Here is a 16,220-nt window from a genome sequence, read left to right on the forward strand (position 1 = left end):
ATCGCGTTCCCTTTTGCGCTGTTTCGCTATGCATACGCATTAACTGACGAGCATTCAGACGCGGTTATGTTGTTAATCAGGTGACCTATTTGGGGCATCTTTTTATTTTTCTTTGTCATTCAAGGCCCTTGCTTTTTCCAAGATCTACCAGCACAGATGTCAAGGCAGGGCTGTGTTCGACATAGAATTCGAGGAGTGCGATAACACCTGCTGCAACGACACTTTCAGCAGGCTTCAAGGCAAAGCTTGCCGCATGACCTCACTGCTTGTCATGTAAAAGCAGTGCATCAACGCTGAGCAGCCTAAATATTTCTTTCGTTGTAGTGAATTTTAGCGTAGTGCAAAGTTCCCGTGCGCACTTGTGAGTGCTTCCGGAGCTTATTTTTGTACATGATGCAAAAAATACAATGAAACAAGCTAATAAACGCATTCAAAGAATGATACAATGAACTTCACTGTAAAACCCTCTTTTATTTTGAGGGACGTACACTGTCCTTCTTTATGAAACAGTGGCTGCTTGAAGCGTCATTAAATGATAACGAAAAACACGTTCACATTTGACGCCATCTATTCGCAAACAAGATAATGTTGTGACCGGTAGACAAGTGCTGCTAGATTATGTTACTTCTCCTTTCGCGCAACGAGAAATGGTGGACGATTCTTGCAGCTCACGCTGTGCATTTGACTGCAGGCAACGCCTTGCAGACACCGCTGGCTGAGCGAGCGGCGAGGAAGTGGAACCAAGCAGCGTTCATCTACCGGACATGGCTCGTTAGCTTGTTTTCCAATTGATGACGACAAATGTGAACTAGTTTCTGTTTAGAGAAATTTATTCTCACAGACAGTGAACATCAATTACAATCCAACAGAACATCGCGACAGAACAAAACATCCACAGGCACACCAAAAGTTGTTACAAAAAGATATGTTTACATATGTAAACAGAACAAAACATACACAAATACACAGGAATTGTTACAAAAACATGTCTACATATGCAAAATACATGGTAAACAAAGAACACACAAATGAAATGTAAAGATCTATATGTCAGATATTTACATAGTATTTACAAGTTATTTGTATGAGTACTAAACAAAGATTAACCAACCAATACCAGGCAGGCCGGAAAACAAGCCTTACGACAAACACAAAACGGCAGGACCAGTGTCGAAGGAATTCCTCCTCACCCAGACAGAAGAGTTCCTCCGACAAAACAGATAGTATTTCTTTGTACAGTCGCTCCGAAATCGGGAAGAGAGCACGGCGGCGACGACCTGCTGCAACAGCCTCACAACGGTTACGCCAAAGACAGTAGGCACCAGCAACAATGAGAAGGCAGGCAAAGCGGCCTCGAGAACAACGTCCAGAAGAAACAAAGCGGTTTACTCCAAGACCACGAAATCCTGCATGCACAGCCCTCCAGAAAACACGAGCAACGACACATTGCCTTAACACATGCTGATTTGTTTCCCGTAGGGAGCAGTTCGGACATGTTGATGACTGGACCATTCTCCACCTTTCTAGGCGATCAAGGGTAGGAAGAACGCCCCACCCCAGCCGCCACATGAAGTCCCGGAGGTGGCCAGGTAGAAATGATGCCGTCAGCGCGCTTCAAGACATATGACTAGAGCGGGTGCGGCGTGCCGGAGGAACTAACGGGAGCAACAAAGCGGCTGTTATGTCAAGCATAGGATTGTCTGACACATCTACCTCAGGGCAAGTCGACTGGATATGACGAAAAAACGCGACAGCTGTTGCATAAAACGAAAGAAGTACTACTGATTGTGGGCCCCGATTAAGGTGCACATTAGGCAATAAATACCGAAGGTGAGTGCCTAGAAAATAATATGCGAGAGTTCGGGTGGGGGATTCCTCTCCTTGTACGAGGCGCAAAAGGAAGCGCAGGGCCAATAGCCGGCAGCGTATTGATACCGAAGGGGAAGCAAAACCTCCCTGGGAACACTGCTGTCCTAACGCCGCACGAGAACCCAACTCAATGCCACCGGACCAAAAGAAGGAACACAAGGCAGACTGCAATGACCTCACGATGCGTAAAGGCGGCTGTTCAACGTGAGAAAGGTGCCAAATGCGACCGCAGAACACAGTCTGCGCAAGGTACCGCTCAAGAAGCGGGAAGTCAAAATCCCGGGCGTTCTCAATTTCTTGTTTTACTTCATCGAGGGCGTTTGACCAAACGGAGTTACAAACGCCGTAGTGGTTGTATAGAATTCCTAAAATGCGAAGAGACGCAGCCGGCTGAAGAATAGATGTGGAGCTAAGTCTGGAGTTAGTATAGCCGATGAACAAATACCGGGATTTAGAGAGATTTAGCGCGGCACCTGAAATGTCACCATACTGGAAGAATAAACGCAGGCTGTGTGAAAGACTATCTTCATCTGAAAGGTACAGGGTTATGTCGTCAGCAAAAGCTGTGACTTTCACGGTACTGCTGCTGGGAAGCGCAAGACCCCGGACATGCGAATCCGCTTCTAGAGCACACTAAAATGGCTCAAGGCTGAGGACAAACACAACAGGAGACAAGGGGCATCCTTGACGGACCCCACGTGTAATAGAAAAGGCAGCACTCTCCCAACCATCTAGAACGAGTGTGCTTTTTATACCAGAGTAGGCATGTCTAATTATTTCAACAAAAGTACCAGGAAAATCAAGGGCTGTGAGCACTTTAAAGATATACGTGTGCTCTAGTCGGTCAAATGCTTTCTCTTGGTCCAAAGACACAAGGAGACCACGCGCAGATCGCGACAGAGTATAGGCTATGATATCCCGGGTGGTAAAGGACAAGCTGTGTATTTCTCGTCCAGGCATAGATGAAGCCTGGTGATGACCCACCAGAGTTTTCAACAGAGCCTTCAAACGTTGAACGTTCACCGTCGCGAATATCTTATAGGCAACGTTAAGACGCGTGATAGGTCTCCAATCTTCAGGATTAACAGAGGAAGCATCACCTTTTAGAATAAGCACAATGAGTCCATCTCGAATACTTGATGAAAAGACACCATCCTCGAAACATCGCCGGATAACCGCGGTTAAGACAGTACCAAGCTCATTCCAAAATGACGAGTAAAATTCAACTGGAAAACCGTCTGGCCCAGTGGCTGTCCCCCGTTTCATAGATTGTAGTGCTGCCTTTAACTCTTCGACTGATGGGGGGACGTGCAGAGAATCAGCAGCTTGTTGAGCAACGCGAGGCAAACCTCTAAGCATAGGCGGTATTATATCACAGTTTGTCCGCATGGCTGAACATGACATCTCTTCAAAATGCACCAGAAAGAGAGATCGATCACGCGTAGGAAGCGGCTGTGTAGGTGGTGTCTGCGTGGTCGTAAAAACAGGTGACTGTGGCTGCCCAAAACACGATTAACTCTCTTAGCGTAGCACCTCGGGGTGGGCACAAGGGTTGTGCCTACAATGCCATGCAACCGCCTCCAGAAACGAGGCGGCAATCAAACGCTGGAAGCGTTCACGTAATTCATGTTACCAATATCGCATCAGGGGAGACGGCGTTTCAGCGCGCAAGGCGATGCGTAACTTCGCTGCAGTAGAGAGTTTTAGTACTGCGGAATGGTGCTACGTACGCATCACGCAAGCGCCTTGCGTCACGTGGCGTCGTTTGCCACTAATCGGCTTTTAGTACGCCGTAGTACCCGTGTACGTAACGAGCGTGAAACGTGTTGCGTCATCTGGTATATCAAAATAGAAGTACGTGTTGTTGACAGCTAATGTGAGCCAATCCAAGTGTTATAGCCAGATTATGGCCGTGGTGCTTGCCTTCGATGCCGCCATTTCGCAAAATGAAGTCTCGCGCTGTCGCGAATTCGTTCGAGAGCGGCGCGATCACCTCATACGTACGCACGCACGCATCTCATGCGTGCGTGCGTAGCAGCTGCGTACGTAACGCGATACGTGCGCGTTACGGTATGCGCATGCGCACTACGCAGAACGTGGCGTCCTTACGTACGCAACGCCGCCACGTACGCAGCGTACGCAGCACTAAACCTCTCTAGTATCGGCCATCTCCTCAGAAACGCGACGACAAAGTGAACGCCCTTCAACTGAGCAGTGCAGGCGCCACTGCGTTTTAAGCGCATCCCAATCAAATGAATCAGACGCAGTGAGTGACACGCGTATCGCATGGGACAATTTTGAAAGAGAGCACGCATCCTGGAGGACGCGAACATCATGACGCCATGGTTTCTCCGAAAAAGAAAATGGAAATTTTAGTTCTAAGAGAGTCGGACGATGGTCAGAGATGTACACAGGCGAAGGTGGGATGGGCGGAACACGTAAGTCGGAGACAAACGTCTCTAAAGCATGCGGAATATAAGCTCGGTCGAGTCTGCTGGAGGAGTGTCCGTGGCGCCATGTCCAAACAAAAGTGTTCCCGTGCATGACATTATGCGCATCCAGCAATGAAAAATGCTGGACAAGGTGTCGCAGCCGACGTGAATTCTAAGCAGACCGACCCCAGCCGGGACCTTGTACGTCGCATCGCGTATTTAGCAGACAGTTAAAGTCTCCAATTAGAATTACATGATGACCGTCTAGGAAAAACGTACAAGTTTCGAAAAAAAATCATTAGACTGTCTGGTTTGTGTAGGCGCATACACACATAGTATCCTCATTCGAAAAGAAAAGTAGGTACAATATATAGTGCCATAATTCTACCGACGCCGTCATAAACAACGTGGTGACCTCTCAATAAAGCCCGATTAAATATAATATTGCCTACTCCCGTAAAACGAGTTGTAGCGAAAGAAAAATAGCAATCTAAGTTAAACTTTTGTTTAAAAGCCCTAACGTCGGATAGTGAATAGAAATTAGTTTCCTGCAGGCACAAAACATCATAATTTGGAGCACGTGCTACACTAATCACCTCGGCCTGCTTTCCCGGACTGCGAAAACCTTTTATGTTGAAGGAAATAATATTCAATGCGGTAGCCATCGTAAACAATGAAGACAAATTTGGATACTAGACTCACAGTTCTGACAGACGCGGGAGTGGGTGCCCAGCAAGCAGCACAATCACTTCTTACGACCAGGCGACCCACACGGGGCCGCATCAAAGTCCTCAGGGGACTTCTGTCTCTGCTGGGGGCCTCCGAGTTGCTGCTGGATATTCGGTGGCGCTTGGTGCCGAGGCTCTTGAGTGAAGATGGCACAAATTCGTCAAAACTGTTCCGGCTGATTTCGCTTGGAGTGCTGTCGGTGTCTATCTGCAGGGCCGTGTCACTCCTAGTGCTGCTCGAGTCCTCGTTGATGGAAACCTCGTCACCTTGGGACAAAGTCTCTCCAGTAATAGAAGGACTAAAAGAAGACTGGGCAGCCATTGGGTGAGCATCAGATATGCCGTCATCATCTGTGACGCCTTCACCGAGAGACGACTCCTCTGGCGAGGGCTCCACCTGTGGTTCTGTGGGAACCACCACTGGTCACGGGCCGCTAGATAGATCGTCCGCACATTGAGGGGCTGCCTGGTCGGGGCTGGTCATGGAGACGCTGCGGGCGTTTGGTGTGGCGTCTGGTGTGGCGTTGTGATGCACCCAACTTTGTCCTGGCAAATATCCGGGCCTGGCGTCAATGATACGACGTCCTTATTCTTGCCTGGTTGAAGTGGCGGGTAATTCTTGAAGGCCGCCTCGGAATACGATGGCCTGATGGTGCAAGCGATGGTGGTATGCGGATCCCGACAATGGCGACACGGCAGCGAGTAGCCCTTCCCGTCGTGACCGTAAACGCCGTACTTTCCACAAAACGGAGCTGTGCAATTCATGCGGAAATGCCCACTGTCTCCACATCGACGGCACACTCGCTGGATTCCTTTATAGTCACAGGTCACTCGATGGCCAGTGACGTTGAGGTAGTTGGGCACCAGCGACGATGTCTTCAATTCCATCCGGACGAATCGCGTCCCAGTGGTCACGGTTGGGCGCGACACCATGAGTCCTCTGCTGATGTGCAGCACCTTCCCGTAGGGAGACAATGCTTGCGCGAGGACCTCGCTGGGGACGCGGCACGGCAGGAACAGAACGGTGACTTGAGTGACTTGGGGTCCCAAGGGTACGACAGCAACGCGCTCTCCTCTGATGATGAGGTGGGACGCGTCGATGATTTGAGCCAGAGCGGCCTCACTGTTAACGGTGACTTGGTAAATCCGGCCTCCAAAGTGCTGTACAGAGTAGACCTCTTCGATTCCTACTATTGAAGACGTTGCGTCAACGACATCTTCGGGACGAGTCCCCTCGGGGACGACTACGTCGAAGGCTAGCGCCTTCTTCGGGGGCTTGCTTGCTATTACGGGCGTCCGCCAGCCCAGGGACGCCCTGAGACGCTAACGACGACAACGACGGAACACGAGCACAGGGCGAAGCTCTTTATAGCGGCACTCGTTCAACCCTAGTAGCTATTGTAGTAGTGTGTAACCAGTCTTACATTTTGACCTCCAAGGTGGTGCCGGTGAGAGATTTTTTCTGTGCGTTGTTGAACAATAAAAGATAGTGCTCAATGTACATGCCGATGGCTGCTAAGGTGGAATGAGAGGCAGGAGAATTCGGCTTTTAGTTAACGCGCTCGCTGCGAATTTTTTATTGTTCAACAACGCACAGAAGACAAGAAAGGGTTGCTACGTTATACTCGCTGGGCGTAACCTCCTCGGTTTTAGAAAGGTTTAGCGAGCGTTGGGCCGCAGTGCCATGAATACGGTGAACTAGTATATACCATGAACTCGAGGTGGTTAAAGGCGGGAAGTGAGAGACGCTCTAGGTGCCGACCAGTGCGGACGTGCGAAGATCGGCTCCTGCTTTCAAGAATGCTTTCCTGTGGTATTCACGAGTTTGTCGCCGAGATTTCAGTCCCATCGTGTGCCTAAGTTCTGAAGAAATCAGCAGATACCACCTTTGTGCTGGTGAGTGGACTTTTAAACTGATTTTGGGGCATTTTTACACGGCAACGCCACCGGGGGATTTAAGCCTAACAACCAAGGAGGCGATTGTCGCCAATGCGCCGACCCGGCGCCAACGTAACTCAACGCTCTGCGCGTTCCAGAACCTGCAACTGAGAATGGAATACCAAGTAGATGGAGAGGACATCTCTCCAGAGGATTGCACGGAAGACATGGGTTGGAAGGAAGCCGAAACGTGACGCTCAAGGAATAAGCAATCCGCGATTAGCGTTCCTGCTGCCAAGGGTTCGACCAAGGCTGGCGTTGCGGGAGACGCTCGAGCCTGTCGTAGTAGGTATGATACCAAGCATACAATCGTGCGAGCTGGACGCATGTTGCCACTACCCAAGGGCTTCAGCAAAATTGTGCTATAACCACGTGGAGGATTAAATATCTCGAGAATTGGCACTGGAGCCGTGGCAGACGCGATAGTACTGGCGGCCAGCATCAAAGAGGAGAAGGCCATGCAGGACATCATCCGTTCCAACTTACAGCAGAACATTATGGTGGCAAGCACTGCGGACCAAGACAGAGCTTCAAGATACCTCAAGGTCAAGCAAATTGACATTGGAGGCGACGTTTTCGAGGTTAGCGCGTACGCCACGGCACCCCACGATACTTGTAAAGGAGTGATTCGCGGGATCCCCGTAAGCGATACTCAAGACATTTTGACCCGAAAGATTGTGAACGCGAACAACCCGGTCGCGCTGCAGGCCAAAAGAATCAAGGACACCGGGACAATCATCATAGCGTTCGAAGGACACAAGGTGCCCAGATTCGTGAGATATGGACCTTCACTTTTGCAGTGCTCCCTTTACCGCAAGAACATCGATATTTGTTACGTCTGTGGAAAGCTGGGACATCGGTCTGACGTCTGTCCGAACCCAGCTGAAACCATCTGCAGAGGCTGCGATATCAAGAACCCAGATAGCCTGCACCAGTGCAATCCAAGATGCAGGCTGTGTGACGGTCACCATCCCACGGCAGACAAAGAGTGCAAGAACAGGATCTTAGTGCTATACGTCGTCAGACGCAGACGTTGGGAAAGATCGGGAGCAGCCGCAGAAGCCCGGGACGCATCAATCACATCGAGTCCAGACATCAACGACAAGCAGCTTATTCCAGCCTATGGGACCCAGAGCATCCAGACTACTCAAGAACAGGAAAGGTGGCCCCACTCCAGGGGGAGGTCACGTTCCAGAAGAGGTTCTAGACCCAAGGCCCGCTCCCAATCACGGGGGCGCTCGAGTTCTCAAGGTCACCATCAGGGTCGGGATCAGCCTGGGCGGCACCCGAATGGCCGGCTGCCTGGCGTTCAGTTCGAGATCACGGCTTCACACCCGGGGAGGACGCCTGCAGTTACATCGAAAGGCAGCTGTTCTGAGCGAGTGCGCAACGGCGCGGCAGAGGTGATGACAGGTAAGCTGCCAGAGCATGACAGAATTGCACAGCTAGAGCAAGAAAACGTGAGACTTACAAAATAGAATGAGAGGCTATCCGCTGAGTTAAAGGAAATAAAAGTTTTTCTCACTAAGCTAACCAGCGTGCAGTCTTCACAGCCAATGCCTCAGCCAGTTGATATCCCTGTGGCTGAAAACGTGGGGGACTCGAGAACCACAAAAAAGAGGACAGTCATAGCAGAACACGTGGAAGCCAACCAAACGACTATGTCAGATATTAAAGAGGTCTTTGACACGCTCAGCAAAGTAGTAGCCAATCTTAACGAGCAGATCGGTGGGCTACAATCAAGCGTGGCAGCACTAAAAGAGCATATCACTTTGCGCATTAAAAAGGTCGAAGCATATCTGCACAATACAGCAAGGCCTCCTCATGCACCAAACTCACCCCTTCGGCCACCAATACTAGTGGTACCAAACCTGTCGACAGGTGCAGCATCAGGCTCTGGCCGCCCATGTAATAACCATGATGGCAGCGCTACGTGAAGCATTTCGTATCTGGCAATGGAACTGTTGAGGTTACCTTAAAAAGAAGGCAGCCCTACAGCAGTATATCAGGAGCGGCCAAGAAAAGCCTCATATTATATTATTACAAGAAACCCTTTCACCGCAAGCAACGTTGCCTGGATTCCGGCCTGTAATAGGGTATACTGAAGGGAGGGGAGTCTGCACCTTCGTATGCAACAAACTAACGCACGTAACCCACGACCTCAAGATAGAAGCAGGCCGGTCGGAACACGTCATGGTAGAGATCGTGCCAGGTACCACCAACCGTCAGAGCATTTTCATTCTTAATATAGACAGCAGTCCAAAGGAACAAAAGCAAGGGTTCAAGACGGTTCTAAAAAAAGCTGTTAATATCACCGGGGAATGTCTACTCGTCATAGCAGGTGATTTCAACTCCCCTAATCAGACATAGGGTTACAAGTACAACACTGGGAAAGGAAATCGACTTTCGCAAAGTGCCAGTGAACTTGATCTCACCCTAATCACAGACCCCAGCCTACCAACAAGGATTGGTACATCTTGCTGCAGGGATTCCACCCCGGACCTTACATTTGTAAGGAACATCAAGAAGGCCCAGTGGATGAACCTTGCTGTAGACCTAGGGAGGGACCACTGCATTCTTGCCACTACCTTCTCCGTGGAGCGTAAAAAGCAGAGAGAATTCCACTTCACAGACTGGGATAAGTTCAGGAAGATAAGGATGGAAAGGGAACAAGATGGCCACAGACAAGGCTTGGAGCAGTGGGTCAAACAGATTAAAGATGACATCAAATCCGTCTCCTCCACCATTACCACAGATTTTCCGGTTGAAAGAATGGATAGCCGGCTCGCTCATCTTCTTGAGGCAAAGCAAGCACTACTGAACCGTTGGAAGGGTCAGCGCCTGAACCGAAGACTGAGAAAGAAGATAGCTGAGGTAAACAGATCAGTCGAGGAACATTGTCGCGCACTATCGAGGCAGCAATGGGACGAAATGTGCAACTCCGTCGATGGTCAGGTGCGCATTGGCAAGACATGGAATATGTTAAAGCATCTCCTCAACGAAAACACCACCAAAACAAATCCAAAGCATGTTATCGCTCGAATGTTTCACAAAGAGATAGGGCGCACTACAGAACAGCAAGTTGTGCAGCGGCTCGTGCATAAGTACCTCCCAATCAAAAGAGGATTCGCACCACCAAGTAGACAGTACCAGGGCAGGCCCGATCCAGGTCTTGAGGGTGACTTTAACATCGAGGAGATCAGAAGAGCCTTGCATGATCACAACGGCAGGTCGGCCCCTGGCCCGGATGGTATATTAAACAAGGCCCTTCGTAACCTTGATGATGATTCACTTGAAACCCTGAAGGATATGATCAATGCAGCATGGAAAGAAGGCAGGGTGCCAGAGCAGTGGAAGCTGGCCAGGACGATCTTTATTCCTAAGCCAGGAAAGCCCCCTAACTTGGACAACATGAGGCCAATATCCTTGACATCATGTATCGGCAAGGTTGCAGAACATGCCATACTGCACAGGATAAACAAGTACTTGGAAGATAACGACATATATACACACAATATGGTTGGATTCAGATAGGGCTATCCACACAAGATGCATTGAAGCTTATCAAACACCAGGTCATCGACTACAAAATGAGAGACGTGAGAGCCATTCTGTGCCTAGATCTAGAAAAAGCGTTTGACAACATCCACCACTCATTTATACTCGAAGCAATTTCCAAGCTTGGTCTGGGGAAAGCCTTCTATGACTACGTATGGTCCTTTCTCACAGATCGGAAAGCCGTGATGAAGATTGCAGATATCGAGACCGCAGCAATTGAACTAGAAGCAAGGGGCACGCCGCAAGGGGCAGTGATTTCACCAATGCTGTTCAACATTGCCATGATTGGACTGTCAAAGAAATTATCGAGCATTGAAGGATTGAAGCACAGCATCTACGCAGATGACATTACCATCTGGTGCACAGAAGGAAGCGAGGGGCAGATTGAGAGTGCTCTGCAAGAGGCGATTGACACCGTAGAAGAGTACCCTCGGCCTTCCGGGCTCAAGTGCTCCTCAAGTAAGTCAGAACTTTTGCTTTATCGGACTGCACGCCGGGGACCGAAGCCCAGGGGATGGAAGCCGTTTAACAAGATAGACCTCCACCTCCGTACAAATCAAGGGGATGCCATCCAGAGGGTCGACTCCATCAAAGTCCTGGGCATGCTGATAGAGTCTACCGGCGCCAACAGCAAATCTATAGCGAAGTTAACTTGGAAAACAGACAGTGCGGTGCACCTCATACGCAGAGTGGCCAACAAAAGAATGGGGATCAAGGAAGACAACCTCATCAGGTTGACGCATGCGTTTGTTCTAAGCCACTTCACGTACGAGGCAGCACTGCACAACTGGTCAAGAGCAGAGTCCGAGACACTGAATGTGCTCCTCAGTAAAGTTATCAAGAAGGTCCTGGGCCTACCCATACATACCAGCACCGAGCGTCTGCTTGAGCTTGGCATTCACAACACGCTCGAAGAAATAGCAGAAGCCCAAGAGAGAGCACAGTTTGCAAGGTTATCTACAACAAGGTCGGGGAGAATGATCCTGCAGAAGTTGGGCCAACACCCAATGGCAATCAGGCACAATTATAATGATATCCCCGACAACATCAGGGAGAATATCACGGTGTCTCCTATACCAAGAAACATGCATCCAGAACACAACGTCGGAAGAAGAGTAGCGAGGGCCAGGACTATACTTCGTGAAGTCTTAAACGAGGAACGAGGGGTCGTATTTGTTGACGCGGCTTCCTACGCCAATGGGAAAGCGTTTGTGGCAGTGGTGGTTGATGGGGCTGGTCATGTCGTCAACTCAGCGACGGTCAGGACGAAAGACCCAATCATTGCGGAACAGGTGACCATCGCCTTAGCACTCAAGATGGATAACATTGAAGTCGTCTACAATGATTCCATGGCAGCACTACGGGCGTTCGTCAAGGGGACGGTCTCTGAACAAACGCTGAGAATACTGCAAGGCAAGAACATAACACATCATCTTCTGAGTTGGTTCCCAGCTCACCTTGGGCAAATCAACGATCCCCCCCCAATCTCAATGAAGCAGCACACGAGGCGGCGCGAGAACTCTCCAACCGCGCCTCCCCGGGGATGCGTTCTACCGGTGAAGGGGATAACCGGGAAATTCTTACAACATATAACGAGCTCACTAAACATTTCTACCTGTCTAGAAAGATTTTCACTCCACCTCACAAAAATCTAACCCGGCCCCAAGCACTTACATTAGGCTTTTGCAAACGCGGATGTACCCTACTTTGAAAATGTTACACATCATGTACCCTGACCTATACCCAAGTAATCTTTGTCCACATTGTGGGGAAATAGCTTCATTAGAACACATGCTCTGGCAGTGCACCAAATTCGCTCATATATCGAACATCACCTCTGCCAGATGGGAGGCGGCAATCCGCAGCTCATCCTTGGCAGATCAGCTCTGAGCTGTCCACAAAGCCCGCGAGGTGGCTGAGGAGCTTGGCATCTCAGTCCCCACGTGGGAGCTGCACGCAACACAGTGATCTGTGTTTTGGAGGACCAAATAAAAGTTTATCCAATCCAATTCAAAGGTGGGAAGTAGACACGAAACGCAAGCCGTAAGAAAATGTGCGTGTGCCTCCTCTCGTTCAGTCCTTGGAATGTCCGCTGGATGGCGGTGCTTCTATATGACGAATATACGATGAAATTATGCGAGATGGGGGTACTTGTAGTGTTGAATGGGTAGACGAACGGACACACAGACAGATGCATGGATGGACGCACGGATGGCTGCTTGGACGGATGGACGCATTGACGGATGCAGGAGTGGATGCATGGACGAAAGCAGGGACGGACGCACAAATGAACGTGCGGACGCATGAACAGACGCACACACGGACGGGCGGATGGACGCATGGGCGGTCACACCGACGCACGCATGGATGGACGGAAGCAAGAACGAATGGACGGATGGATGCTTCGCCTTACAATCCATCATTCACTCCGTGGATATGATTCCATTTTTGAAGACGATAGTCTTTCTGAGGGACCTTCGATGTAAAAAGTTTGGTCTGTCTGTCTGTCTGCCCGCCCTTAACTGTACCTCAAACAACACCAAACGATGTCCCAAAGAGCGGACGCCATCCGCAGCGCCCACCAATATTGCTCAAGTTCTAGCGTTAATTTTTGTGGGATTGTCAATTTGAAAGCATTCATTGCGCATATCTGAGGCACCATAACAACACGTCGATATTTTCTATGTGTGGCTTTATACTAGAGAAGGCACACAAATATTTCTAACGACGGTGGCGTTTATCACGCTATGCTGAGAGTACACACGATGCTCAAGAAGACAGGTGTCCGAACGCTTCGCTAAGACGACACGGTGGCGGCACCTACCCGTTGCCTTGCGTTCTGCACTTTATCACCTCCAAGACGGGCGCGCACCTCGCGCGCTTCGTTTTCCAAGATAACTGCCAGATAGCACTTATGTCTCACGTGCGACGTGACTCGATGCGTTCGTTCGCCTCCGCTGCACACTTGAGGCACTCTGACGCAGCGCCTCCAGAATTACACTCACCAATTTTCTTGCGCAGAACATCATAAACGTTTTGTTCACTCTCTGCCGCTGCACAGCGCAGGCCATGCGCTCGTGTGTTCTTTTTTTTTTATAAAAGACTACAGTGTACAGCGGCCCCGCCGCGATGGTCTAGTGGCTAAGGCACACTCGGCTGCTGACCCGCATGTCGCGTGATGGAATCCCGGTGGCGGCGGCTGCATTTTCCATGGAGGCGAAAATGCTGTAGGCCCGTGTGCTCAGATTTGGGCGCACGTTAAAGAAGCCCAGGTGGTCTAAATTTCCGGAGCCCCCCGCTATGGCGTCACACATAATCGTATGGTGGTTTTGGGGTGCTAAACCCTACATATTCATCAGTCATCAGCAGTGTACAACAGTTGGCTCATGGGTATTCACGTGTTGAGCTCTCATCGGAAAGTTTGCGTTGATGCCGCTTAAGCGGGATAGTTACTGTGGTGGCCTCCGGCAGCCACTACGTGTCCGAGCGGCGAGCGCTCCAGGATCACATTGAAATGGAGTGGCCCGTTCAGAAAGGACACCTACAGGTAAAGATCATTAAGATAAGGTAGCTATTGTCTTTATTTGTAACTTCATGTGTACACACAGAAATCGCAACTTATATGTAGAGGTAACTCGCATGTCATAGGTAGAGTAACGTGTTGCTTCCGAAACCTGTAAAGAACTCACACAGCCCTTTATTCTAAACTACGTTTGACAAGCACTTGTACGCAGATAGCATGCCTAGTAACCAGGTGACATGACAGTGGGCTGTCAATCCGACGATCGCTTGACGCAGTTGACACAGCACGTGACGCCGTAGACGACAAGCTCGGCCAGGAGGAAGAGGGCCGACGTGATGAGTACGTAACCGCAGAGAATAAACACTGTGCGAAGGTCTTCCAACCGCAGTGGCTGGTAGGCGTTGCTCCGGTCCTGCTTTTGACTATCCAAGAAGCAGGAACTTTCGTGGGGGTAGACCTCTTCGTCTCGCATGAAGGGCCATGGCATGGCGTTCAGCCAGAGCACTCTGCGTTTCGAAAAAAATATATCATGAGCATAGGGTAGTCCACTTACATAGTAAGTCGTGGAAAAACATGTTACTGACAGAATAGTACTAGTTTCAAAGGACCTTTTTTTCTGTTGGTACACACAAATGAATTAAACGAACAAGTTAGAAAAAGCCTAGCGGACACTAATTATCTATAACTACAGTATAGTGATCTTGGGGTAAACCAAAATATATTAAAGTGACGAAAGTTGCCGTTTGCATGGGTGGTATTCGAACCCACAACCTTGTAATTACGCGGCGTCAGAGGGCGCCGCTCTGCGCCATGTGACGTAACTTCTCCACGCGCCTGCGCAGAACCATTCACCGCAGGCCACGCGAAACTGCTCAACCGCAGCCCGTGTACAGCTTACGCTATAAAATATTAACAAATATAATACTAATGTGTGTACACAATACTTGTTTTGGCTGTATTTTTTTAATAGGAGCCGGCTGCTTTTTTGCGGGAGTACCCACAAATGAGAAAGCAAACAGATAATTAGTTTCACCTCAATGGTAAAGCGATCAGTGCGAACACATTGTAATGTTGAAAGCGAAGCTGGTAGCTCTCTTTTCGACGCGGTCTCACGTAACTCTACAAAGTCGTATAAGAGCATACGGCCGCTGCTGGGCGAGAAGCATTTTTCGCGTGGGCTTTTCGCGTTCACAGCGCAGCATGCAGAAGAGTATACGAGCCGTCTGCTGATACCTGCCGAGATAGTTTCTGTTCGAGCAACGCATGTACTCCCCTCCCGGCGCGTTCATTCATGCTCCTTCAAGACAGCGGAGATTTTTCTTGCTGTATGAGCATGACTCGATGGTAGTCTTCACACGTGGCGAGATGTTATCTTATGCGCCCTCCGTTCGACACAGACGGGTCGGATTGCTTAACATCTGCTTCAATCATGTTCGTCACACCTTTAACACTTGGGTAGAACAAAGGATGCGCGGGAAAAAAATGTTATCGATTTGAACTTGATACGGAACAACGCCTACGCAAAGTGATAATAAATATGTAGTGACAGTAATTGCTAGCGTAATGTAATTGCGTCACAACAAACTGTCAGTTGAGTAAAGACTCCGGTGAAAGCGCACCTTTTGTCAAATTCGGTGACAATCCAACGCGGAATGTCGCGACGGAAGTACCAGGAGCTGCACACCAGCCGGATGCTCTGTTTGCTGATGTAGAAGTAGCCGCGAAGCACCGAGCACTGCTTCGAGGCTTGCCAGCGAGCGCTGGTGCTGTCTTGCAAGATAACGGCACGCCGCTGCAGCAGCGTGTCCAGCGAGCGGGGCGTGTACATCTGCATCAAGGGCAGCACGCCCTTGCGCTCCACCGAGCGTGCGTAAACCTCCTGCACGCTCTTGAGACTGGACGTCTGCGCATGAGGGCAAGGTAAGGCAACATCAAATACCATCTGATTACGTACCCTTTGCTGCTATCACACTAATTAGCTGGCCAGGATACGTTTATTTGAAAATATAAACCCATGCTGAAGTTTTCCCCGGTGAAATTGGAAGCGGTTTCGCACATTCTTATGTTTATTCGTTTAGTGTACCCCGATCACGATGCACGAGCAGTGACTGCGTTCTCCGCATTCATGTCAACCTTTTAGCATTACCGCTGTCTTGACTGGATATCACGGTT

General features: G+C 49.7%; 1 protein-coding gene across 1 annotated transcript; it reads right to left on the minus strand.

Annotated features, from left to right (window-relative positions):
• Window positions 1–14,079: 14,079 nt before the first annotated feature.
• Window positions 14,080–15,990, minus strand: LOC142814093 (uncharacterized). Its single transcript, XM_075892034.1, has 2 exons — window positions 15,668–15,990; window positions 14,080–14,554 (listed from the first exon to the last, which is right to left on the minus strand). Exons 1-2 carry the CDS (start codon window positions 15,988–15,990, stop codon window positions 14,299–14,301), a joined length of 579 nt encoding a protein of 192 aa, XP_075748149.1. The 3' UTR covers window positions 14,080–14,298.
• Window positions 15,991–16,220: the final 230 nt, after the last annotated feature.

Source organism: Rhipicephalus microplus, chromosome 4 (assembly GCF_043290135.1).
Source record: "Rhipicephalus microplus isolate Deutch F79 chromosome 4, USDA_Rmic, whole genome shotgun sequence".
Taxonomy (NCBI): domain Eukaryota; kingdom Metazoa; phylum Arthropoda; class Arachnida; order Ixodida; family Ixodidae; genus Rhipicephalus; species Rhipicephalus microplus.